General features: G+C 34.4%; 2 protein-coding genes, 1 long non-coding RNA gene, 1 other non-coding gene and 1 pseudogene across 10 annotated transcripts in view; all 5 read right to left on the bottom strand.

Annotated features, from left to right (window-relative positions):
- LOC114076163 overlaps positions 1-2,119 on the bottom strand; it is a 5,240-nt gene extending 3,121 nt beyond the window's left edge. For all 3 annotated transcript variants that reach the window (XR_003576986.1, XR_003576987.1, XR_003576988.1), the window contains exons 1-4: positions 2,053-2,119; positions 1,822-1,930; positions 1,450-1,527; positions 118-207 (exon numbers count right to left, since the gene is read on the bottom strand). This is a non-coding gene — a long non-coding RNA (uncharacterized LOC114076163). The remainder of the gene's footprint in view (positions 1-117; positions 208-1,449; positions 1,528-1,821; positions 1,931-2,052) is intronic.
- Positions 2,120-3,136: 1,017 nt separating this feature from the next.
- LOC107010018 lies at positions 3,137-6,314 on the bottom strand (annotated as a pseudogene).
- Positions 5,704-5,776, bottom strand: TRNAA-UGC. The gene has a single exon. It is a non-coding gene; the product is annotated as a tRNA-Ala (tRNA).
- Positions 6,315-7,367: 1,053 nt separating the features above from the next.
- Positions 7,368-11,063, bottom strand: LOC107009209. Of its 2 annotated transcripts, none has more exons than XM_027914332.1 (8): positions 9,988-11,063; positions 9,696-9,741; positions 9,521-9,613; positions 8,874-8,993; positions 8,491-8,589; positions 8,156-8,215; positions 7,971-8,065; positions 7,368-7,883 (listed from the first exon to the last, which is right to left on the bottom strand). In XM_027914332.1, the coding sequence occupies exons 1-8, from the start codon at positions 10,899-10,901 to the stop codon at positions 7,748-7,750; spliced, it is 1,563 nt and encodes a 520-aa protein (XP_027770133.1). In that variant the 5' UTR covers positions 10,902-11,063; the 3' UTR covers positions 7,368-7,747. The 2 variants fall into 2 exon arrangements, with proteins under 2 accessions (XP_027770133.1, XP_015063986.1); XM_015208500.2 differs by having other exon boundaries at positions 9,696-9,747; positions 9,988-11,062.
- Positions 11,064-12,022: 959 nt separating this feature from the next.
- LOC107009020 (coilin-like) lies at positions 12,023-21,345 on the bottom strand. Of its 4 annotated transcripts, none has more exons than XM_027915092.1 (12): positions 20,986-21,343; positions 20,273-20,337; positions 19,897-20,166; positions 19,610-19,801; positions 18,826-18,895; positions 14,675-14,773; positions 14,450-14,539; positions 14,302-14,367; positions 14,091-14,220; positions 13,837-13,868; positions 12,752-12,887; positions 12,023-12,510 (listed from the first exon to the last, which is right to left on the bottom strand). In XM_027915092.1, exons 1-12 carry the CDS (start codon positions 21,178-21,180, stop codon positions 12,332-12,334), a joined length of 1,524 nt encoding a protein of 507 aa, XP_027770893.1. In that variant the 5' UTR covers positions 21,181-21,343; the 3' UTR covers positions 12,023-12,331. The 4 variants fall into 4 exon arrangements, with proteins under 4 accessions (XP_027770893.1, XP_027770892.1, XP_015063756.1 ...); XM_027915091.1 differs by having other exon boundaries at positions 14,450-14,542; positions 20,986-21,342; XM_015208270.2 differs by having other exon boundaries at positions 14,450-14,542; positions 18,826-18,892; positions 20,986-21,341.
- Between the last annotated feature and the right edge of the window lie 6,082 nt (positions 21,346-27,427).

Here is a 27,427-nt window from a genome sequence, read left to right as displayed (position 1 = left end):
CCCCCCTGAAAAAAAACAAAGTTAGAATGCACTTAAACAATTCAATTTATTTAACAAAAAGAAGACATTAAAAAAATTGAGTTGGGTTGAGTAATAATCAAATATTGTGTTTCTTACCTAATGAAGTCTCTCTAACCTTTCACAATGAAGGGAATGAAAAAAGGACCGAACCAAGGTCTTGTTTTATCCCATCAATCTTGATCCTCCCTGCATGTACATTTGAGTATAAATCACTATACTAAAATGACACAAGTGATGCTGAAGTTTCACAAATTAATCAAGATAAAGGAGATGAGAAAAGTAACAATTAGAGCAGAAGACAAAACAATCACATTTTAAATGACCAAACAGGGAAATTTTGAAAGATTTTAATCCATGTTGAGCAATCAAACTCTAAAAAATGATGTTTTTAATGATGGATGAGCCAACTCCTCTGCTTAGCATCTTTCTGATTGAAGCTCCTTGATGATAAAACCAATACAGATGGTGCTTATTAATGGAGACTAATGATCCATCTGCGTGACATGGAGAAATGTCTATGCTGCAAATGGCAGGAAGAGGAATGGCAGTGATCTTAGGAAGAACAGTTTGAATAATAACAGGTTTACTGCTTGGTCTGACAGAGGAGGATGCTGGAACTGTATTACTATTGCAAGTATAGAAATGTTCTTCTTAATACTTAGTCTTGGATGTACATGGTACCAAAGCCAAAATGATTCCCAGAATCTTTTTTTTTTCAATTTACTGTCAGTTCAAAACAGCTTATAATACAAAAGGTGGACTGTGAGAACTTTTCTTCAACCTAATAACATAATCATAAGAACTTTCTTCAAATGTTCAAAATGCAAAGTGGCTAGATAAACAAAAGGCAGGAATTGGGGGAAGATGTTTCAGATTTTTCCATTCATAATACTTTCTAAGCATTAATGAATACTTAACTCGGACATAATTTTAGAAAAGATTCAACTTTAAAGAATACTTAACTCGGACATAACTTTAGAAAAGATTCAACTTCCAAATATCACAATCTTGACCAAAAAATAGAATTCCTGTAAATCCCATCATATCAAAAACCCTCATATCACTTCACTTGATTTTCACAACTTTAATTTTCACCCAATATCTTCAATCATTTTACTTACTAATCCTAGAATAAACCCCCCAAAAAGAATCATAAAATCCACCATCACTTCCCTTGCATACACAAATTTATAGAAACCCCATAGGCCATAACCAACATACAGAAAATGAATCATCGAACCAGTAATAAGAAAAATACACAAAAAATAAGATAAAACCCAGTACTCCAATTACTTTCCTACAGCAAAAAAATACACATAAAAAAGTTGAGACCAAAAACAGGGAAACACTCACACAAGTTTGGAAGAATAAGAGAAGGAGGATACGAGCAAAGACAGTTGATGATTCGAAACATTAGAAAACACTCACACAAGTTTGGCCGCTCCACCATTCAATTCTCCAACCCCGATGGATTTGCAGCCATTGCTTGCAACCAAAATTTAAGCCCTTATAAAGAAAAAGAAGAAGAAGAAAGTCGTTATATAGGTTGAATTTCACAAGACATTTTTCAAATGTGAAGTAATATATACGTTAGAGGCAAACAAGGGTATGAATTGATAAAGTTAAAACTTTAGTGAATGAATTTCAGAAGACGTAACTTGAAATCGATGGAATAATAATTCAATATAAATGATCCCAGGCATGATATACTAAATTACACATTTCTACGAGTTGATTTCGAGGTTCAATTGATCAATCAATCAACGAAGCCCTCAAACCCTAAGTAAGAGGAAAAAGTACCTGAATACGATCGAGCAGTGGGATTCGAGAAGCATACCAATAATGTCTGTATCTCATCATTTCCTTGACAAAAACCTCCTTGTATCGCCACCATGATCTTTACCATTGTCTGCAGCATAACACACCCAAAAAAAACTTGATTTCTTTTGCCCAAGAAGAAATAAAATTGAAAATGGAATTGGGAATTTAACCATTTAGAGGAATTCAAAGTTGTGGAGAAGAGAGAAAGACCTTGACAACAGAGTGTGTGAGAGAAGAGAAGAGCGATCTTTGTGAAGAAGAGAGACGATGTGTAGAAGAGAGACTAGCGTTAAAAAGAGCCGTTATGGTGTAACTGATGTATTTATAGTGTGATTTTTCAAATTGAGTTTAAATTTAGGTAACAAATTAGTTAAATTTACATTAAAAGGGATTATCAGGAGCCGTTATTCTTTTTTGAAAATATAATCTAATGAACTGATTAGTACTAATTTAATAAGAGATATTTGAGTGAAACAAAAAAAAATTATCAAAATAAGGAGACAACACTATTTTAAAATTACTTTCTTTAAAAACATTGTGAATTTACACAATTATTTCAAAGTGTTTCAATCAAAATAACTTGATGATTAATCTACATTTTAAAAGTAGTAATAATACTAATCAATAAGCTCCAAATTTAAACTTGAATAATTTTTATAAAAAAATTTTCCAGTTACGAAATACTTTTTAAAAAAATTGACGAAACTTTATTTTTTAAAATACTGAGCAGTAAGGCGCACGACTTAGATTGACCCGCGACTTACAAGTAGCAGTTATCCTTGTGACTTAGGGGCACTGCGTCTTCCGTCATTCCAATCTTATTTTTTATATTCTTTTTGAGAATTTCACTCAATTAATTTGCCCGTTGAACTCCAAACTCATATAATATATATATTTGTTGACCACAGTATCTGCTTACATGTATACAATCCTCCCATATGTTACAGCTTATTTGTACAACAAGTGCTTTGTACAAATCTATTATATTGTGTAAATTAATTTTTTGTTTATTTTAGTGAACAAATAAAAGTATATGTATATTTAGTAATATGATGTCTTGGTTACTAATTTTCCCAAGTAAGAATAAAACTTGACAAAAATAGTAAGACTAATCAACATTGGAGATAAAAACTTGTTCAATAGTTAATCGCAACATATTATTTCAAGAAAACTGTGTATCAACCTGATTGAAATATTTCATATGAATACTATTAATCACTATTTCGTACTACTAGTATTGTACATACAAAATGGTTAACTACTATCATACTTGAGTGTGTACAGAAACCGCGAAGACGGTGCAAAATTTCATCAAAGTAACCCCTTCTTTTAAATCTTCGATCAACAGCCATCAAAGGCTGCAAATATATGCCTTTTTGAAGAGTGGAAATAAAGATATCACAACCTGTAAACTAAACCATACTGCAAAGAAGCTGAATTCAGATTTGCTCCCAAATGCTGCTTCTATAAAGCTTAACTGGTTCTCAGCTGCAAAATTCATCATCTGCTTACGCTAATGATGGTGCTGATGCAGAATATGTCACTTTCACTGTACAAAGACCTGCCCGATGGGAACTTTGTCTTCAAGCTGTGCTATTACCAGATGAGACGATAACATTTCCTTCTGCCAGAGGACTACAACCTGCTTGGATATGCTGTTTTTCCGACTGTTCTGCTTCGTTTGTGGGAAAGATTTCTGTCTGAAGGGATGGGCATATTTTGTGGACATGCAACCATGTTGACTTCCAGAAGCTGTCCCCTCCTACATGATTACTTGGCCCCAGAATTCCACTTGTTTTCATGACAAGTAGAGTGTTCTTTAGGAGCTCGGAAATGAGTTCAGGGATCTTTTCACTCCGTTTCCCTTTAAATTTCACCTTCATGCATCTCTCTGTTAGACTCAAGACCCCTAACCACAGTTTGCAGAAGGATGTCGACTGGGAGAGATGATTCAAAGACTGTAAAAACATTTTGAACATGAGCTTCAGTGCCAAAACTATTGCTCCTTCAGTGCTCCTATAATCCTTCACAAAGCTCGACTGGGCAAGATTGAGTAATTCATCTAGTAATGTAAATATCACCTGATCAAAACATTGCAACCACAAATCTTCAGGGATATGGATCCCATCAACTCCAGTCAAGCACATCTGCAGCATCAAGATGGCATGATCCCTTACCTCTTCTCTCCTGTCTTTACAAAATTTACGCAGTCCCTGTATCAGCCTGAGCCACATTTCTGTTATATCCTGGGTCATTTTTACAGCAGCCTCCTGCCCAAGTGCTTCCTTCGCCTGGTGAGACCATCTAATAAGAGAGATAAGTGATCCAGCCATCAGGTCTAAAGATCTCACAGATTGATCAACATTCCCAACATGAGAATCAGCAAACTGCGCCGCCACATTCAAACAGAGAACATAATTAGCAGGCAAGAGGTGGGCCCCATCTGCCATGATGAACACTAGTGTATCAAAACCTGTTTCAGATGCTTCGGGATGCCGAGCAGTAAAAGAAAGCAGAGATATGATTGTCCGCCAGCCTATATGAGATCGTATCTGCATAGCATTTGCTTTGACAAGGTGCATAACCTCCCGGGTTATCTGTTCAAGAAATGCATCAGCAACCCGAGCATCAAGCTTTAAGATAAGTTGCAGAGACTTGAGAAGCTCATCTGTGAGATTTTCCTTGTACGGAAGTAACCTTTGGCATATGCGAAGCAGACCAAACACAGCCTTCTCTACCAAAGTAGATAGCATTGTTGTTAAATGGACAACACTTGCTATGTGGTCATAGACGACCTGCCAAAGAAGCATTATTCTGTCACGGTTATTTATTGTGATAGCAATAAGCAACTCTAGACAAAATACTGCAGTCTCTTCGTCTTCCAGAGAATTGTTTCTTTTGCGAGGCTTGCCTGCAGCCAACACAACGGCCCGAACAAGCTGTAACAGGGACTCAGCTTGCAAAAATTTACTCTCGGCAAAGATGCTATCAATGTGACAGCTCTGAATTGTCTGAAGAGTCTGCTGACGTGCGGCAAGCTGTTATTCAGTTGGCTGTGGTGCAGGTTCTTCATCAAGATATAATAGTTGTCTAAACACCCCCATTAAGCCAGATGATTTTCTTGATGGAGCCGATGAAGGGAAACGAGATGGTGATGGAAAAAGTGCAGTAGGTCTCCTAGGGTCTACATCACCAGTAGACTCCAAGTCATCAGCAGCATCACTAAATAGACGTGTGGGGAGAAGGCCCAATTTGTGCAAACACAAAATGCAGTCTAGGATGTTCTTCCAACCAGAGCGAATGTGATCTCCATATTCGTTCGCTAATGTAAAGACTGCTAATGTGGCCAATCTAGCTTTACCATCTTCCGCAAATGCAACAGTAAATTCATCAACATAAGATGGAAGCAAAAGGGTAGTGAACTTGCAAAGAGATACTAAATCATTTAACACATCATCAAAGCTATAGGCAAGGAATCCACTGATACATGTTTCCCAAACATCCTCTTGCTCCACATTATCAAAAACCACAGGCTTGGTGCCATCATTGGAATACCAGCACCTCGATCTGGGGTAATTCGGATCTCATCCTCACAAATGGAGCGGTAAAGCTCGGACAAAAATTCCCGAGGGAGGTCATTTCCTCCGTTTATCCTCCGGTTGTTCCGGATGAAATCTTCCTCCGTCATCTTCTTTTTTACCTGGGCATTGTGTTGAGCACAATAATTGAATATGACAACAATAGTGCAGCATCTTTGTCAGCCAGAATATTTTGCGACTGCTCGTAATATATTCGAAATCGAAAAGGAACGATACGCCACCCTAATTCAATGGTATGATACTAAACAAATAAAAATATTTTTGGAGATGCGGGGGATCGAACCCCGTGCCTCTCGCATGCAAAGCGAGCGCTCTACCATTTGAGCTACATCCCCTTTTGTTACATCTTCACAGAAGAAATATTTATATATACAAATTCAACAATTGCAAAGATTAGCGTACTGTCAATAACTGGGTACAAAAATCAGAAATTGCGAATGAAATTAGCAAACTTACATTCCCTGTGTATTTTGATAGAAATTAGTACTGAAGAGGAAGCTCTCCAAAGTGAGATTGAGATTGAGATTGTGGATGAACACATCGTCATTGAGCACCATACTCAAATCATCATTACTACTACTAGCTTGAGCTTCATTCTTCAATAAATTCATCTTCAACTTCTTCTAACCCTAAATTCTCCGAATTGAACCCATCATCTTCGCCTTTTTCAAATTGATGAATAACAGAGTCGACGGAAGGATTTCCCTAGGAAAAAAGTTTACCGGCCGGAGATTCAACAATAATTCACTGGCTTTCTTAAAGAGACCTGCTCGACGCTTTGAGAATGTCACCTTTCTTATTTGCAATTTTCTCTATTGGAATCTTCTGCCGTCCCCTGCTTCTTTTCTTCGCCGTCGTCGCCTGATTCTCCATTATTTATTTCTCTTTCTCTCTTATTGCTAATGAGAAGAAAAAGGCAATTACTACTACTTACATATAAAACATAATAATTAGTTTCTATATTCCGATCATGTAAGGGAAAGTAATATAACTATTACTTATTACACACGGAATGGAACGGACTATTTCTAAAATTTAGAGATACAATTAAATTTTAATATAATTTTTTTAAAAAGATATTTTAAGTTATTGATTACTATAATTTAAATATTTTTATATTATTTTAATAAAAAAGTATATTTGGTAAAATCTATGATTAAAACACGAGAATGTAAAGTAAGATAGTTAGAATGAATAACGTCAAAGTTTTTTGTTAGTATAATAAAATTTATAATCAATCAAACAACACATAGAACGTTTTATCAATTCAATACGGATTTTAAATTTATGTAATTTAGTAAGATGGTGGAATGGCTACTGCCAAGTGTTTTTTTAGTAAAACAAACTTTTTGACAATCAAATCACAGTTTATCAATCCAACATAACTTGTGAACAATTTAACATAATGGGTAGAATGACAAATTTTACTAAAATTATTATTTCGTGGAAATTAATAAAATATGTGTTTTTGATTTGTTTATAAAGAAAATAAGGTATCCACAAATATTAGACTACTCATTTAATATTATAACACATGAGTAATTTGTTGTTTCTAACCGTTAACAATTCGTTAAATTGGTGACGATTTAGAAGAAAAAGAATCAAAAGTGCACCTTTTAATAATTGAAGGTTAAATAGTTAAAACTTAAATGTAGTTGAGCATATATAGAAGGATCAATCCCTTTTTATTTTTATGTCCATATACTTCGACTAATTTCACAGGATACTTGTCACCTCGACCAACGGATACCTAACAACTTTATCCACCAAGATTAAGACATATGGAAGAATCACCTAGTGTTTTCTTATCTCTTCTGAATTTTGAAACTGAAATCTCATGATTCTCAACCACTTCACATTGACTGCTAGGTCACACCCTTCGTGCCAAAATTTGTCAATATTTAAGGAATGAAAAATGCAAATTTCCCACAACAAAATAAAAACAAACCAAGGTAAGAGCCAAGAGTTTGTTTCTTCATCTGATCATCAACTAAAAAACATGGTAATACAGTAACTATCTCCAATAATGTTGTGATCAACAGTGATCATGTTGCTGCCTAAGTTACATATCAAAGAGGAAGTAACAACGATCATTTCAATCGAAAAAATGGGGCAATCAAAATGTTTTCACTCAAATCACACAAGTACCCAGGGATTGTGCCAATAGAGATGGCATATTATTGAGCCAAAATCACTGTTTCTTTTTCTTTATCAACATTGAGACGATTAAGAAAAAACTAGTGCTCATATACACCATTGAATAAAAGAATATGAATTGGTGATGCAGATCCAGATGTAGGACTGTCTCACAGGCCATTGCTGCATCCCAAGTCGTTCTTGCTGTGTATGTACATGTCATTCAAAGACTCACAGGACTTGATCTTCTTGTGTTGCGGTAAATGGAACTTTGGCTCTCTTGGCATGGTAGGATTCTTTGCTGACCTAATGCAGACCACAAAATTTCCTATTTAGAAATAATGCTCATCTAAAAAGCTTGTAGTTGAACTAAAGTTGGAAATTTTTTACTACCTTCTAGGAATGAAAGGCCTGTCAAAGTAGGGCATTGGTTGAGCTTTTGGAACAAGTTCCTTTCTCAGCCTCCTAATCTCTTCTTCCTCAGCCATCTAGAGAAGGTAAATAATAAAAGGTATCAATAAGAATGGAAGTGCAAGATTGCATACATGCATTTCATCCCAAAAACTTGCTTGGCTTACCTTCTGTAGTCTCTCTCTTTCCATTTTGTATTGTTCAATATAGCTCAGTTTTTCCGCTACCTGATACAAATGCACTTACATTGGTTATTTCTGTACATATGCAAGTGTTTCACTGGAAGAAAATTGCTTGGGTCCTCTTATTGTTGCACTTTCTTAGGGAATCTATTTACACAAACATACATTTTTACATGTTCCGTGTGAAATATTCTTGAAGAAACAAAAATTATGATAATATTCATATCAGCATTTTGCACGAAACTAAAGTTACCTCTCATGAAGAGATATTAATCTAGGTAAATGAATGACCAAAGTTTATACAGAAAAAAAAAGTTTACCTGATGGTCGAACTCAAAACGTTCAACAGCCCTAATGTCACTGTGCAGCACCAGATCAACTGGCCTTGTGATCTCTTTTACCGGAGGCTTTGACAAACACTATACAGTTGAAAATGGAGCGATTCAGTTTTGTTTTCATTAGCTAACGTATAATCCCAAGTGCAAAAGATGTGTGTAGTGAGAGAGGTAATAACATGAACTTCCAACAACATTTTACTTTAATTTCTCTTTTATTTTGGTTCAGAAAACTCCAGTCAGTAAAATGTTAGATCAACAAGATGCATTTCCTTTTAAGTTCTGGACATAGTAACAAGATAATCTTGTAGATATATTCACAAATAAAGTACTTATTAGAAATGACTACAGTTAAAAGCCTACGCTACCTCTGGCTCGTCTGTTGTCCATGGAAGGCCTTGTGCAATTGGTATCCTCTGTTTCTCCTCTTCCTCCACCATTTGTTGCACTTTCTTAACGAATTCTTGCTCCTTATTTTTTCCCCTTTCCTGCAGCAATAGCCAATCTAAGCAACTCCTCAAGTAAATTGGTAAATGATTAACTGGATTTAACATGACACCCTAAACTGAAAAGGTTGATTATATATGCAGTTCAACAATGAAAGGACATAATTAATCAGTGGATTCAAAGAATAGGAACCTATACAATAAAGACCACCTAGTGATCAGGGAACAATGACCATTATGAATGTCAACAACAGAAGGAATTTAAAGACCAATATTCTGATTTTCTTGTAGCCACAAAATTCAATCCATCTTTCATAGTCCAGTCTTCAGAAACAGTCTCTCTACCTCCACGAGGTAGAGGTAAGAAGGTCTGCATACAATCTACCCTCCCCAGTTGTGGGATTGCACTGTGTATGGTGTTGTTGCTTTCCTAGTCCATTCGGGTTAAAAAATTATTTGTCCAAATAAGCACATCCTCAACCAGATATAATGCTACCACATATTTGGTCATATTTGCACAACAAGCAACCAAGTAGGTAATGGAGTAACCAAACACAAAATTCACAAACCTCAGTTATAAGTTTGAAGGGCTTCTGGGAGGTCGGTTTGCGATGCCTTCTCTTCCAGCTTCTTCTAGGAAACGTGCCTATTGATTCAGCACTCTGCAGCATTGCAAATGAAAATAAATCAACAGAGGCCAACAAAAAATTGCTCGTCTAACGGTAATGGATTATAAATTCTTACATCACGTCTGCTTCTTTGACCACCACCTGAAGTCCTGCTTGAAATACTGAAGCTTCAAATAGCAAAAATAAGTAAAAAAAAATCATCAGCACCCAAATGAGGGACAAAAGAACAACAGCAAGCAAAACTTACATTCCATCATAAACAAATAGGACTCTACTATATGAATCTACCATATACAAGCTCAGATAAAGCAGGGTTGAAAATCAGCTTAAGACTAGTTGATAATCCTTCTAATATTGGAAAGCGAAACAGAAAATAAAACTGAATCAGTGGTGTTTCGAGTACTAACCATCCATGACTGCTATCCAATGAGGAGGCACGACGCGAATCCAAGCCTAAACTCTCGGAGGTGAGGAAAAAATCCGGTGGACAAAACGAAGAAGAAGATACCTGTGTCTCAGGAACCATGGGGGGCTGTAAGCCTTCTTGTTCCTTGCTAGACTCTTCTTCCTTTTCATCTTTTTCCCTTTTCTCCTCACACACATTTTTTTTTGGTGTGAGGAGCTTCTCAAAAGCCTTAACAAGATTTAACACTTTCCCAGAACTAGAGTCAGGTACACTTTGTCTTGCTTCTTCCAACAACCTCTCCCTCCCCCTCTTTACAGTCCCAACAACATTCATTCCACCCGAACCCACCCCTTCCTTTGACGTTTCCGCCAATTCAACTAATTCACCCTCAGAAATTGAAACAGGAACTGTTACCTCCTGGTTGTGCCTGACTGGCAAATCACCCATACACCCAGTAACACTCTGAACGTTTGAAATCAAGGACTCGTCATCGCGATCCAACTTCTCTACTTCATTGTCCTCCTCCTGTTCATTTCCACTACGATTCTTGAAGAACTCTTCTTGAGAAGCCCTGAGAGTCTCGTAAGCAACACAAAGACACTTCTTTTTCTCAACACCAACCTTATTACACTTACAAACCATTGAAGCGTTCACTTCATCTCTATTAGACTTCTTCTTCTTGGCAATAACAAACTTCCTCTGACGAATTTTGTTTTTGGGTGAAGGCGAAGCCAATTGACTAGTATTAGGGTTTCTAGAAACTGACTTTTGGGTTTTCATCGCCGATTTGGCCATCATTGGTGATTTACAAGATTTTGAAAACCCCGGACTGTTTTCGACATTTGGGTTCAAATTTTCGGTATTCTTGGAGCATTTCTTAGGCGTAAGCCTAGTGGATTTGCAGTTGGACTCCATCAGTCACTGGGGAAAAGCAATGTGATTGTCGCCGGAAAATTGGTCGGAGTTTGGGCTTTGTAGTATTGCTGATTGGCTAGGGTTTTCTGGTTCTTGCATTCATCAATCGACGAGAAAAAGAAGTACACGTTGAGCTTTAGACGCTCTTGGCTTTTGTAACGGCTAGTTTTTTTGGAATTAATTTTTTTAAAAAAAAAAAAAACAAAACATTGGATTCGTTTCTTTAGATCATAATAATCAGTTTGCAAATTGGACCGTTAAATTTAACTTGTATTGGGACAAGAAAATGATTTTATTTTAAGAGATACAAATTATGATTTAACTTATATACAAACTAATAATTAACCATCATCAAGTATTTAAGGTTTATTTAAGGCTTCATAATGATCTGTCGGGTTAAACTTGTTAATATTTAGAAACTTGAACTAAGTCAGTTTCAATCAAGACATAATACATAAATACTCATTCTGTTCTTATTTAGTTGTTCACTTTAGAAATGACACACATATTAAAATAGCATCGTAGCAATAATTAGCATAGTGAAGTTATAGTTTTATCCTTATTTATTATGGTTTCAAAAATGATGAATTAAAACTTAAATTTTTCAAGAATTTTAGTATAATACGGAAAAAAAGTTGTCCTTTCTTGATTTGTCAAAATGGACAAATAAATAGGGACAGCTAAAAGAGAAAATATGAACAAGTAAATAGAGACGGATGGAGTATTTTTTTAACTTAACACTAGTTCACATTTATGTCTTCTAACTTTTGATGTGCACAAATATGTATAAAATTAAACAATAGACACATGTGTTCATCATGTATCAATTTGAGTCAGTATCTTACGTGAATTATGTCACATACAACTTATATATCTACTTATTTAATTTTATACAAATGTATTATGCTCGCCCAAAATTGAAAGACACAATTTGAAATAAAATCAAATTAAAAAAACACTTAAGTAAACATCTTAACTCCTAATAAAGTATTCCAGCTAGATATTTTACATAAAAGAACATTGTTTGTCCTCTTTTTAAAATTAGATAATTAAATTAACCGCATAAAATGTCATTTCCTTCAACTATACACTTCAACCTCGAGTAAAAAGAGAGGAAGAAATAACAAGAAACCATGCTTAAAGCACACATATACTAGAATTACTTGCACCAAAAACTCAAACTAGTTTTAGGTTAGACACTTTGCAGATTTGCAGTACAGTACAACAAAGGTTAAATTTTTGTCAAGCTTACATATGGAACATTTTTAAATACTAGTTGTAACTAAGACATCCAGATAAACTTTAGGTAACACTAACTTGCTGCTACTATAAGCAACAAAGTTTCCCCTTGATACCTACAAAACGGAGTTCGTTGACTTCATTGTGAGAGTAAGGAACACAATATATACAAGTTTGCTTCATCTCATATTTCATCTTTTATATCTTCGAAAGGCCATAGTAGGACCACGAGCACTGCCTTTCAAGGCTCTCTCTGACCATGAGCTCTTCTTCGCAGAGCTCCACGTACCCCAGCTACTTTCTTTATGTAACTGTTCCTTCTCCGCGTTGATGGTCTCACTGTGTTGTTCCCAGAGGTTTACTCCTTTTTCTGCAAATAACATGAATACCTAGTTATGAAATTCAATGCACAGTAATGACTAATCGTCAAGGAGTTAACAAAAAGCATCATCTCACACCTTTAAGAACAGAATGTGTTTGGTTTCCATGGTTCATTTCCACAAACAGTCAAATTATAATGACTCAAATGGAAAGGAAAAGTAACGTTGATCTAATGAAATCTCCTCCAACTAACTCCACCACATAGCCAGTGCAATAACAACGACAATTACCTATAGCTGGGCCATTAGTTTTCTTCTCAGCAGCCTTAAGGACTGGATTTGATTTGTTTGTGGCAGGAAGTCCTGCTACAGAGTCTGAATTACCATTTTTGACAAGGCAAACTTCATGAATTGACGGAAAAGCTATCTGCAAGAAGATGCAATTTATTATTCCAAGTTGTCGCAAGAAGGCCTCTGCAATTAGCATTACAAGCAGAAGTTGAATATCTGACTATTTGTAACTAAAGTGCAAAAACACGACACAGAGAAATCCACTCTAGCGATTCCCAACTGGGGAACGCCATAAACTAGAACAAAGAGGAATTAAAGAGAAATAAGAATTAAAATAACTTTTCATTCAATCAATATCTCCATCTGAGACTGCACTGATATACTATAGAATCAGGATATACAACAATACTCTATGACCCCACTAGCTAACAAACCATCTCAAGAGATGACACATGTCCTGTACTAAAGAGAAACTTTGGGACTTAATTGAACATAAAAATATCACTGAACTGTAATTAACTAGACTTCCTCAAATTTGGGTTCAAAATTCCAATCAATGACATTCACTCAGACAGGATGTAAATTCAATTTCACTCAGCTCAAGTAACTCCTGTGATCCATCTTCCTTACAAAATGGAGTTATCTCGATGTGATTTATAACAAAAAAACTGGATATAATCGTAATTTTATAAATTTTTTATATCCTGTGGCATAAACTTCTATATACATGAGGTATCTTACATGTCATTTATGACCAGCTTCAATGAGGATTCTTCTCCACACATCGATGCTTTTATGGTGCAACTTAAAACTAATCATCTGTCCTTCATGAAAGAGAGTTGGTGTTTTTTTCTTTCGAAACATCTTTTATTGATTTATAACCAAATAGCCCACATATAAAGCATACGATATCTGTTTACTCCTTGTATTAGCATCTCTAATTGTTAAGCTTGAATACAAATCTCAAAATGACATTCAAGACAAATTTTTACTTGACAACTCTACTTTTGGTACCTAAAACTCTTAAAAAATTCAAAAGAAATTAATTGCAAGAACATTATGATACAAACTATAGCCGAACCTACCTCTTGCACTTGATCATGCTGCAAAGCTTGATCTGCATTAAATCAAAAAAGAAAAAACTCAGACTCTATAGTTCTTCCATATTTTTATTTATATTGATAACCAGAGTTCTTCCATAATAAGAATGCAAAACTGAAACTATGGCGAAAGAAGCGGTTAATTTGGATTAATATTTTAAGAACTGGTAGGAAGAAGAATAGCATCTAAAACTCCTCCCCCTGAAAAGTGGAGGACAGCTGAATCATTAAAAAAAAACCTGGAATAATTTCAGACTCCATATCATTGTGTTGTCCTGGTTCTCCACAGAAGGTGCTTTTTTCATTCGCCTGATCTTGTTTGTTCGTATCTCTACCCTTATCTTCTTCCCGCAATTTTTTCCAGTGCAGCTACATGTGGGACACTACTTTATCAACAGAAATGAGACTATGCAGAAGAATTAAAACATTTGTTCAAGTCTGATTACTCACTAGTCCTTTTGGTTGGCCGTTCACCTCTTGATATTCAGTTTTGCTTTGTTGCTGCTTCCAGTTCCTCTGAAAAGTCTTATCATATAAGTTTTTGATACATGATTCAGAAGCAAAAGCAAGAAGTACTTCTAGGCATCTCACTACTCACACGTGCCATTGGTTTGCCATCAGTCTCACCATCAACAAGCCACTTTGGGTGTAATTTACCAGCTCTTCTTCCACCATTAGCCTGCAGTTCCTTCTAGTTTCGCAGCAAAAATTTTGCGCTCAAATATAACATACCGTGGAAACAACAGTTGGCATATTTACATCTTATAATTTTTTTGAGAACTAAAAAGAGAGGCAAATATCTACATCTTAATAATTAACTTACAAGTCCCTCAGCTTCAGAAGCTACATTCTTATAAATTTTGACCATTTCTCGCAACCATTGCCTTTTTGCATATTGTTTCCGGGCACTTCTACTCGGACCCTGAGAGAAAGAATCAACATCTGAGCACTACAAGATCTTTAGGCAAATCTTCTGAAGGAAAATTGAAAAATACGATTAACAGTGAAATATAATGGAAACTATTTGTAACACAGCTAACTGGTCATATGAGTAAGAGAATATAACTTGTGAAATACCCCAACAAATTTCTCCCCTCAAGAAGCTAAATTCAAATGTCTGATTCATAAATGGAAGGCTGACATAATATGTTTACAGGAGATGAAAGTAGAAGACTGGTCAACTACACTTATTCATCATATATGGGGGGCAATAGGTGGGCTGATTGGGCAGAGTTAAAACCCAGTGGCACAAGGGGAGGGATGATAGTGCTGTGGGACAAGCGCCAATGGCAATGTACAGAGATCTACCAAGGCTCTTATTCTATCGCATGTATGCCAGAATCCCTTCAAGAGGATTTTAGTTGGTTTTCCACTGGGATATATGGCCCGCACACCAATCCTGAGAGAGAATTATCATAGCATGAAATAGGTATAAGGGGATTATGGAGGACCATTGGATCTTCGGGGTGACTTTAACGTATTCAGACATGAAAACGAGAGGCTAAATTGTACAAGGAGAACAAAACCCATGAGAGATTTCTCAGCATTAATACAAGATCTGGTTTTGATTGATCTGCCATTACAGGATGCCACTTTCACTTGGTCCTGAGGTGAAGCACACATACGAGCCTCCAGAATCGATAGAATCTTGTTCTCATATGAATGGAATGATAGCTTTAACTTAATTAAGTAGGTAGCTCTCCCGATAGTTTTATCAAGACCCAGACCTTTGATACTAGAGAATGGTGATTGGGAGACGGGCCAGTCTTATTTTAAATTCGATAACATGTGGCTAAAGGCTGAGGGCTTCCTTGATAAAGCAAAGGAATGGTGGCAAAGTTACAAAGTTAATGGCAATCCCGACTTCATACTTGTTCAATAGCAGAAGAATCTCAAAAGGGCCATCACAAACTGTAATAAAGAGGTCTATGGCAAGGTAGAAATCAAATTAGGAGAATTCTAGTTGAACTTTCTGCGTTGGAACAGATGGCAGAAACCAGACCCCTTCATCAACAGAGAGGGCTAGGCTACTGGCTCTAAAACTGCAATATCAGCACCTGGTCAAAGCTGTGGAAACCTCATGGAGGCAACATTCAAGATGTTTGTGGTCGAAAGGAGGAGACAGCAACACAAAGTACTTCCAGAAGATGGCTAATTCTCACAGGAGGGACAACTGTATTGACAAGCTCAGAGTAGGTGATGCAATTATTGAAGATACAGACTATCGAAAGGGAAATCTTGAAACTCTATGACTTATACACAGAACATGAAAACTGGAAACCATGTCCTGATTTTCAGGGCTTAGAAAGCATTTCAGAAGAGGAAAGTTAGCCCTGAATTGGATTTTACAAAGAATGAATTACCGACTGTGATCAAATCATGTGCTCCTGACAACCCCCCTCGGCCTGATGAGTAAACTATGGCATTCTATCAGAAGGCTAGGGAGTTTATCAAAGTTGACATAATGAATGCCCTCAATCACTTTCATCAACAGTGCCCCATGATTAGGTGGACAAATGCACCTTTTATAGCTCTAGTTCCTAAGAAGAAAGAAGCAACCGAACTAAGAGATTACATGCCAATTAGTCTACTTGTCAGCATATACCAAATTGCAGCCAAAGTCCTTGCCGAAAGGCTCAAAATTGTCACGGGGAAAATAGTCTCTAACCATCAGAATGCCTTCATAAAAAATAGCCAGATCACTGATCCTGCACTCAATGCTAATGAAGTGGTGGAGTGGAAGCTAAAAAGTGGAGAAGCAGGAATAATTTTCAAACTAGACATTGAGAAAGCTTTCGACAACTGAATTGGTCATATCTCATTGCTTTGCTAAGAAAAATGGGATTTCGAGAGGTGGATCAGATGGATCAAATTCAGCATCATGACAGTGAAATACTCCATTCTCATCAACAGGAATCCAGTAGGATTCTTCTCTCCTCAGAAAGGCCTGTGGAAAGGTGATCCACCATCACCATTTCTTTTCATACTTCCGTGGACGGTTTAGCAGACTGTTGGATCCAAAAAACTGCACTGGCTTAATGACTTTGATGTGGGAAGAAGTCCAGGGTTCAGTCAATATCTCCGACATACTGTATGCCAATGATACACTATTATTCTGTGGGGTGATACTAACCAGGTTCTCTACCTGAACATCACTCTGCTCATTTTTGAGGTTCCATCAGGACTACACATCTACAGATCTACTTGCTCAAAAGTCTTAATATTCTGTTAATCAGGTACCCAACCTAGGAAATCTAGCAGAAATCGTTTGTTGTAATACTGGATCCATCCCAACCTCCTATTTGGGCCTACCACTAGGTGCAAAATTCAAAGTTGAAAACTCCTGGAATGGAGTGGTTGAGAGTTTGAAAGGAAACTAACCTCATGGCAGTTGCAGTATCTTTGAATGGGTGGAAGGCTCACACTTATCAATAGTACACTAGATAGCATCCCAACATACCTGATGTTATCATTTCCTATTCCAAAAAAGATCCTAAAGCAATTACACAAAATCAGAAGGGACTTCTTGTGGCAGGGAAACAAGCGCCACAAAGTCCACCTGGTTAAGTGGTCGAAATGCACTATGCCTAAGCTATAGGGTGACCTGGGTATCAAAGATTTGGCTACACATAACAAGAGCTTACTAGTGAAATGGCTATGGAGATGTGCACAAGAAGGCACACTATGGAAAGAGATAATCAAAGCCAAGCATGGATTCATAGTCACTACTATACTTTCCAGAGCTCCACTCTGGGATGAATTCAATCAGGACATACACATCAAATTATGGGAGGAAAAGTGGCTTGGGAATAGTATGCTAAAAGAGGATTACCCAAGCCTCTATCGAATCATGTGATCCTACCTCTACCATATTCCGATATAGAGAAAACAATACTTTGAGCATCCAATTCAGAAGAAATATGCAAGACTGGGAGTTCGAATATCTGCTGAGCCTCTTGTCAAAAAGACTAGAAACCTGTCCAGTGAATGCCCAGAATGTGGACCAGTTGAAGTGGGAAAGCTCTAAGGAAGGGAGCTATTCTATCAAATGAGGTTACTAGCTGGCCATGGAAGCTAATTCGGAGGACCAATTACCCCCCAAAATCATATGTTTTTGTTGGATTGCACTACAGGAAGCATGCCTCTCATACGAGAACTAAAGGAAAAGAAAAGTCCAAATTATTAATAGATGCTACATGTGTCATATAATAGTGTAGAGATCAACAATCATTTGTTTCTACACGGCACAGTTGCTACAGATTTATTTTATTTTATTTATTAAAAAATAGTTGAAAAGAAAGATGTGGGAAAAATGATTGTTGAAAATTTCCACAGTTGCAACAGATTTATGGAGTATGGTCTTCCCTATTTTGGACTAGTTGGGTCATGCCTCAGAGTACTAAGGAAGCCTTTGAAAATTAGCGCACATGGAAAGTTTACAGAGCCATCAGGAAGATTTCGAGATCCCTGCTAGCATTTTTTGGGTTTTGTGGACAGAGAGATAGTGATGTTTTGATGGTGCATCAACTCCCAATTAATCTATACAGGCTAGGTGCTTAATGTTTCTGTCTAACTGACACAATTTGTTCCCTGTAGATTTTCATGACAACTTTTTGATCTCTGTTAGCTCCTTGATTCTAGAGTAGACTGCTTTTGCTATAGAGTTATCTCAGTTTTATCTTTAGATGCAATATCGTTTGTAATTTTACATCTTAAGATGCCATCAATGAAACCACTAGCTTCATCAAAAACTATAGTAACCAACAGATCTGACAATGCACAATAGCATCTGATCATGTCAGATGACTTTATGACAAGAACAAATGTCACTTTTACGTAACACTTCTAATACAGTGCAGATGCGGTATTAATCTACACAGTTTCACACAATTTTCTGAAATAGCTCCACCAACTGTAGGATTATTTGTTGTCAATTTCTCAAAGAAATGTATGAGAAAAGTTGTAGAAATGGACCTTTTTTACTCTCTCAGGCTTGGTGGTTGCCTCTACATTCTCCACACCCTTCTCTTGAATCTCGTCACTTCAATAGAAAACGGAAAAAGTGTTCAGTAGCTACCAAGATATTGAACATTTCAGCATGCATAAAAAAGAACAGGATGCACTTGCAAATGCCTAAGTCGTCACAAGAGAAGCAGCTATAAATATAAATTTTCCTGGATCTTGCACTTCTCATTAATAAGATTGAACTTGTCAACCCACAGCAAACAAATATCAGATTAGGGACAAATTACTAGGAATTGTTATGAAGAAGATACATTCAAGATTTTGACCAGCAGAAGATGGACAAAGATGAACTTGGGAAACTTACAAGATGCCTGATATGGAAAGATGGGGTATTCAGGCTCTCATGCAACAGGGCTCTAATGTTGTATTAGTTCCTATTAGTTTGGACTTCAAGTTCAAACACCAAACCCATACTCCGTACAAAGGGTGAGCAACACTCAAATGATACACAAAACAATCAAAGCAAATACATCAGCACGGAAACACTCATCGAAATGGAGACAATCAACACCTTCAATTTTGTTATTGATGCTAAAATGGTAGTAGTGGAAAGGAATAAACCCTCAACTAAGTGGTATTGCGGGAAGGAATGTAAAATCTAGTAATGACCACAGTAAGGCTTTCAAAGGAATATACCAAGAAAATGGGGAGAAACTGGCCAAATAAAGCAAAAATAACCTAAAATAAACTGTAATCATGTAAAGAATGAGATAGTAGCTTCCAATAGTCGTACTTCTTCATGCCCGAAATACTGTCATCAACCTTGCTACTTTCAGCACTTCCTTTGATATTATCCACATCTTTGCTATCCGGATCAGCTACCTTCTTTTGCTTGCAATGAATCTTCTTGCTTGTCAGACCTTGTTGAGATTTCTTGATCTGCTCATCAACCTTCTCAGCAACTTCAGAACAATGTTTCTTTTTCCTGTGAAGTAGAACGATTCAAGAAGTCAATTGTGAGCCTTACAAAACCAATGTATGGGCAAATCAGAATCTCCAACCAAGTGATCAAGAAATTACTTCGAGCCAGGAAGTGTTTCTGATGCCTTCCTTTTCTCGGAGATAATATTACAACCCAATGAATTTTCCAGATGTGAACTTGAAACTTTTGTTGGATCTGCCCCTTCCTCATCTTCACTCTCATAACCTCCAGATTCATTGTCAAACTCCTTATTCGCCAACAGTAAGTTTCGCGTGTTTACAGATTGCCTCTCAACAATTCTGATATTCTCAACTATACTTGGTGCATCATTTCCTTCAATGGCCAAAACACCACCTTTCTTCTTCACACTAACATATGAGTTTCAAGAATACAACTTTTATGAATAGAAACAACAGTAATAATAATAACAATAAGAAATTTTTGAAAAAGTGACAAAACTGCAATTTAGCAAACCTGACTATACATTTATCCTTCAAGATACAAGTTGATTCGAAAGGAGGCAAGAGAAAACCGTCCATCTGCATGTATATGACGGGAAAGTTAGCCACTTAACAATGTAGCGTCATAGAAATTTTAATTTGTAGCAACGGAGCAGCCAGAGAAAGGCCTCCATCTCCAAGTTCAATCAAAAATGTAACAAACCAAGCACCAAACACTGTGGCTACTGGATAGCGGTCAATGAAAAAACATGGGAAACCATAATTTCATACCAATCAAAAAACAAATAAGGTAGGTGATTTCTCCATTTTCCTAACCCTCAGTGGAAAAATTAGCAACTAGTTAAAGATGTAGCTGTTAGATAGTTTGTAATATATAAAGGTCTTAAATTGAACACACGTGTGTATGTACAAGAACATGACTATTCTGAAAAATCATCTCTTTTAAGTTCTATAAATACAAGCACTCTCGAAGTAGCTTAAGAGAAATGTGCAGGTACAAAAATAGGCTTTACTGTATGAAATTCCTTGTATTTTCCTAATATGTATACGGACAAAGTCATTTCTTCTTCGATTATGTTTCCTATTTTTCTAACAGTAGCTACTCAGTTAAAGTGCACGCAAGCTCAGTGAACCACTCTATTTCAACTAGTACAAAGTACTGAATCCACAAATCATAAAGAAGCAAACAGTAATCAACTAAAAAAAAACTGAAGTTAGAGAACATACAGAGAGGAGAAGGCCATGCGGACAAGAGCTATGGAGTTGAAAAGTGCGGAGAATATGAGAAGACAGATCGGAGATACTTTTGTGTAGCAATTGGGGTTTGAGAAGAAACCAACTGCACCTCAGACCCTCTGATTTCTGTAAATCAGTGAGAATGTTCGGGTCCTCGAACGTCAATCGAAGCCTTACGCGCTCCATAGATAAGCTTTCTCCGATTACACACTAGCAGGTTTTGGGATTCCGGCATCAAACTCCTCCTCCGGCCTAAGTAAAGTGAACTTCTCCTCGAGATTGTTAAATTTATTTGTCTTTCAGAAGGAACATATCAGTGCCATTTGGCAGTGTGTATAAAACAATAATGATGAATATGGTCACATTTAGTAATATTGTGTTCTTATTATTAGCTATATAAATAAATATATTCTCGAATTATTGTAAATATAAAAATATTTTTCGTTATATTTTTGGGATATTGATATCCTGTCGTTCAGAAATTAGAATTATATGCATTCATTTTAACAGATGACTAAATAGAAACAGGTGGTGCAATGTTATTCAACGATCCGATGTCGGGCCGGTGAATAAGATTATGACACGTGTATGTCCGTTAATAAAGATATATATGTTCTAATTTTTGCACAGCAAAAGTATCAATGTCTCAAAAGTACGACAGAGAATATCCGCATATCATTTAAGATAGTTCAGGATATATTAATCTTTTTTTCCTTTAATATATCAAAAATAATTTGTAAGGATTTTTCATAGTTATGATTAAAAAAATCAAAATTGCACCATAATTTAAATTGAATCACTTTACTAAAAAGACGCAAAAAATAATCAAATCTAACAAAAAAATAATATATGTGATTTTCATAATAATTTAATATATTATTCATAGATAAAATATAAGTATTTTGTTAAATTTAAATTAACTAGGTTTTAACTTTATTATATCCTAAAGTCCAGCACATAAATTTTAGTTCTACTATTAGAACTCTAAGTTCAATCTGTCAAAATCCATTACATCAGAGTTCAGGCTGTGTCTACCCTACTTCACATTATATAGTTACATTTTTTCTTAATTCAATTACTTTGTTTATAAAATAATAACTCTAATTTTGTTCAATTGAATCCACGATAATTTTTTGACTGGATTGTTCATGTATACGTATCCTTGTCTATCAAAATGTGTATACCCTCAACAAATTTATACCTTTCGAATTTAAAAAAAAAACAAATAGACAATTTTTTTTTGTTTGATTTGATTTTAGAAATTTAAAAATTGATTAGATTAATTTATTTTGATTTTATCAATAATGAATCCAAACCATTAACACCCCTGTGTATTGCATAATTCTAAAATGAATTACTATATATGTAAAAAATATCATCCACAAGAATGTGGAGTGTATATACTATATATATTACTTTACTACTTTTATATATAAGGAATTAACGGAAGAATGCGCTTCTGCTGCTAAGAGAGGCGACAACTAGGTGGCTTCTTGCAAATACAAATTCGACCAACCCTGTTGAATCACCAAGTCTTATTAAGGATAATCTTAGATCTCATTTGTTTCCATTAAGATTAAGAGATCTAAATCTGAATATACATCTGAATATTTATATTTGTATTAAGATTTAGGTATTTTAATCTGAATATAACTACAATCTAATTATATTTCATTAAAAAAAAGATTCAAACCTAAAAACCAAACATACTTAATAGGCCGAATATGAAGGATTATGATTCATACCTCCATTAAGTGCAAACAAATGAGACCGTAATTTAAAATGTTATTCCTCTATTTCACAAGGTTAGAGCATATCAAACTAATTACTTACATTTTTCCTTACATATGTATCACTTTATAAATAATTTTTATCCCAATGAAAGAAGCCCTAGTAACTTACAATTATATTTTTATGATAATGAGAATAAGGTTGCGAATAGAATGACATTTTCTGATAAAGTGGATGAATCGGTAGTGAAGGAACTAATGGACATACTAAAAGATAATTCATATTATATATTTTTGTGAACTTTATCTAAGATTTCTAACTTGCAAAATCATCATATCGCCCTTAAATGTGATTGAATTGGACCGGCGAATATTCAATTTACCAAGTTCTAATATGGGTGAGTGAAAATGATTGTGATGATGTACATGTACCACATGTTCAGATTTATACTCACAATAACACAACGCAAAGAGTTAACTATTAATTTGGTTGTTATGATCCTTTACAATATCCTATATTGTTTTCATGTGAGCAAAGCGGGTGGCACTGTGGTATTCGAAAGTTACCTTGTTAAGGAAGAAAGGTTACTGTAAATTCAAATATCCAAAAAAAATTATCGATAAAGCATCAAAAGGAAATGATTTTTACAGGAAACGCAACACTGGCGAAGTTATCAAGATAAGAAAAAATTATTTAAATAACTCTTGGATTGTCCCGTATAATTCTTATTTGCTTGGAATAAGAAAGATTCCTTCAACTTAATAAAATGATAGTCATTTCTGCAATACAATACATTGATTCCTCTTCTTGAAAATCTTACTGATGGATAATAACTTTTTAGTAGTTTAATTTAAAGTTCTAAAATATCAAACTAAGTTACTATCGTATAATTAAAATCTTAAAATTTGCAATGTTGTGCCTTATAGCTTTGAACATGACTCCTCCCAACATATTAGATATATTATTTTATCTCCAATCATGAATATGAAAACTGTCTTATTTTAAAGGGAAAAGGATCAAATATGCCCCTAAACTATTCGAAAAGGTTTAGATATACCCTCCTTTTAAAGTTTGGTTCAGTCATACTCTCACCGTCCAACTTTTGGTCCAAATATGCCCTTATGGGCGTTAGTTGCCATGTTGGACATATCTAACTCATTTTTCATTTCTTTAAATGTCACATGGAATTGTCATGTCATTTTGACCTTACCACATGACATTTATATAAAAATGAAAAGATATTTGGACTTATAAACACCTAATCCGACCCCATAAATCAACCCCCTTTTGAATAAATTATCCGACAGATTTTCAACAATTTCATTTTATTTTTATTATTTTCGATAAATTTAAAAAATGAGTAATTGATTAATAAAATAATAGGAATAATATGAAAAAAATTATAAATTTAACGCTAAAAATTCACAAATAATTATAGTAACTTTAAATTCAATTTAAACACTTTTTAAAAAAAATTATTTTTTTCGATAAATTCCGAAAATGAGTAATTGATTAATAAAAAGTATGAAAATCATGAAAATAGTATAAATTAACGCCAAAAGTTCACAAATAAATACAGTAACATTCTACAATTTTTTTAAATTTTTTTTTTCGACAAATCCCGAAAATGAGTAATTTATAATAAAAAGGGAAAAATATGAAAACAAAATAAAAGATTTAAGTCAAAATTCAAAAATAAATATAGTAACCTTAAATTCAATAATTTCAACAATTTTTTTATTTTATATTTTTTTTTCATGTTTTCCTATTTTTTATTTTGTGAATTTTTTGCGTTATTTTTATATTTTTTCATATTTTTTGTTAATAAACTCATTTTTGGGATTAGCCTAAAAAATAAAAAATTAAAAAAAATGTTGATATTATTGAATTTAAGGTTATTGTATTTATTTTTTAATTTTTGGCTTTAATTTTATATTTTTTTCATATTTTTTATTAATCAATTACTCATTTTCGTAATTTATCAAAAAAATAATTTTTTTTTAAAAAAGTGGTTAAATTAAATTTAAGGTTACTATAATTATTTGTGAATTTTCCGCTTTAATTTTATATTTTTTTCATATTATTCCTATTTTTTTTATTAATCAATTACTCATTTTCGGAATTTATCAAAAAAAATAAAAATTAAATAAAATTGTTGAAAATCGATCGGATCATTTATTTAAAAGGGGGTTGATTTATTGGTGGAATTAGGTGTTTATGAGTCCAAATATCTTTCGATTTTCATATAAATGTCATGTGGTAAGGTCAAAATGATATGACAATTCCATGTGACATTTAAAGAAATGAAAAATAAGTTGGATACATCCAACATGGCAACTAACGCCCATAAGGGCATATTTGGACCAAAAGTTGAACGACGAGGACATGAGTGAACCAAATTTTAAACGGATGATATATCTAGACTTTTCGAATAGTTTAGGGGCATGTTTGACCCTTTTCCCTATTTTAAATAAATGTGTTAAAAGTATATTTATAGTACTTATTATTGTCCAAAAGGAAAATAACATGTAGAATATTCTTGATCCACCCACACCTATACATAACCTCAACAAACTCACTAAGCGTTTAACTCATTGGCCTTAAAATTTTATCAAATATATTATGGTATGATAGAGCAAATATAAATAAAAGGGATAAGATATGAGCGAAATTTTAGAGACACATATTAATTAAATTAAGGTCTTATTACTTTCTGAACTTTGTTTATGTGTAGGATGGCAATGAGACAGGGCGGGATGAATCTAAGGCTATATAGGGCGGGGCGTGTGGGATGCCGAGCGGGTTGAAGTAGGTTTTATTTAAATTAATGTGGGGTGAGGCGGGTTACAAATATATGTGGTTTCATGTGTGTTCAAACTTAATTTTAACTTCTTACATGTTATAAGAGGGATAGAATATTATTTATTAAAATAATTTATTTAAAACTAGTAAAATATTCAAGATAGTAAATCAAAGTGGTTCAATAAAAAATAATACGATTTCTTACATGTTTCTAATTGACCTTAAAAAATAAAATTTTAAGTCACTATCCTATTAAATTAATACAACTTAATAAAAAAATATTTTTTTTTTATAAATTTTATTTTGATCATCGAACTTAACTAGAAAAAGAAAATATTAAAAAAGTATGCAAGGAAAAGTTCATGCGGGGCAGAATGGGGTGAATTGAAAATGAAAAAAGTTGCTATGCGTGGCGGGACGGATTAAAAATTATGCAGGTTAAGCTCAACCCGCCCCGCCCCGCCCCATTGTCATCCCTACTTACGTGGCATACTTCGTGACTCCACGTTATTAAGACGCGTGAGAGGTATTTGGATGTCATGTAAGCCAAGGTACACAAAAAAATTTTAAAAAGTGAATTCAAGAGATAATAGAATTTTAATTTAGTTAATATATGTTTCTGAAGTTTCGATTATAGTTTAAAATTAGGTGTAATTACTCCTAAATAAAATTAGTATTCCGTAATGGAGAGAGAACCATGGATGAATACATTTGCTATAAAAAAAATAATAGAATTCTTGTTAGAAATGCCAGCTTTGAAATAAACATTACAAACTATTTTAAATTTAATCATATCTTAATATAAATATTCAATATTGAATAAAATAATAATAATATGAGTTTGAACTAAGATTCTTCTATTAAGTAATCTTCAATTTCTAAACTTTATACTACCAAACTAACAACAATTCAACAACTAAGCAACTTGAAATCAAAGTTAGATTAACATAATTTAGTTGGAATCATTAGAGTATGTGGCCTCTTATGAAAATTCAACTTAAGATCTCTAAAAGTTAGAATAAGATCTCTAATTAATTAAATTATTATATTTGTATCAACAAGTTTGGCAATGACAATAATTTTTTAAAAAAAGTTATACAATTGAGAATGAAGAGAAGAATAAAAGTTTTTATAATATATAGATATATATGTGTTCAATTTGTGCAATATCAAAAAAAAATTAAATAAAGCTATAATACACATTATATATGCTTGAAAATTGTGTTTATTTATTTTTGGCAAAAATGACTAAAATATATTCGAACTTCGATCAAAATTGTTGTAATAATCTCAAACTTAGGGCTGAACCTGTTATTCCATGTACTATTTAATAGTGTATTTTAAGATATGCAAAGGTCCATCCGGATACACTACTATTTATAATGATATAATTTTTATGATGTCACGTGAGCACCTAAATATCTTTGAAATACACTAGAGTGGAGGGTAATAGATTCAGTCCAAAGTTTGAGATTATTATAATAATTTCGGTCAAAATTAAATATATTTTGAAACTCTTTTCTCTTTATTTTACCATCTCACATTCTTTCTATATATATATATATATATATATATATAGAGAGAGAGAGAGAGAGAGTTTGTCACGACCCAAAACGGGTCGCGAGTGGCACCCACACTTATCCTACTATGTGAGCGAACCAACCAATCTAATCCTAACATTTCGATCGTAATACACAGAATATAATAATGCGGAAGACTTAAAACTTATTAATGACATCAATTAAATAGCTTCTAAAATTTATAAATCATTATCCCCAAAATCTGGAAGTCATCACCACAAGAACATCTATCCTCAAATTACTAATCTAAGAGTATCTAAGAAGCTAAAATAAGTAAAAAGCTAGTCCATGCCGGAACTTCAAGGCATCAAGACATGAAG

Source organism: Solanum pennellii, chromosome 2 (assembly GCF_001406875.1).
Source record: "Solanum pennellii chromosome 2, SPENNV200".
In the NCBI taxonomy this organism is placed as follows: Eukaryota; Viridiplantae; Streptophyta; class Magnoliopsida; order Solanales; family Solanaceae; genus Solanum; species Solanum pennellii.
Note: the sequence above shows the minus strand (reverse complement) of the source record. Positions and strands in the feature narration are given on the sequence as shown.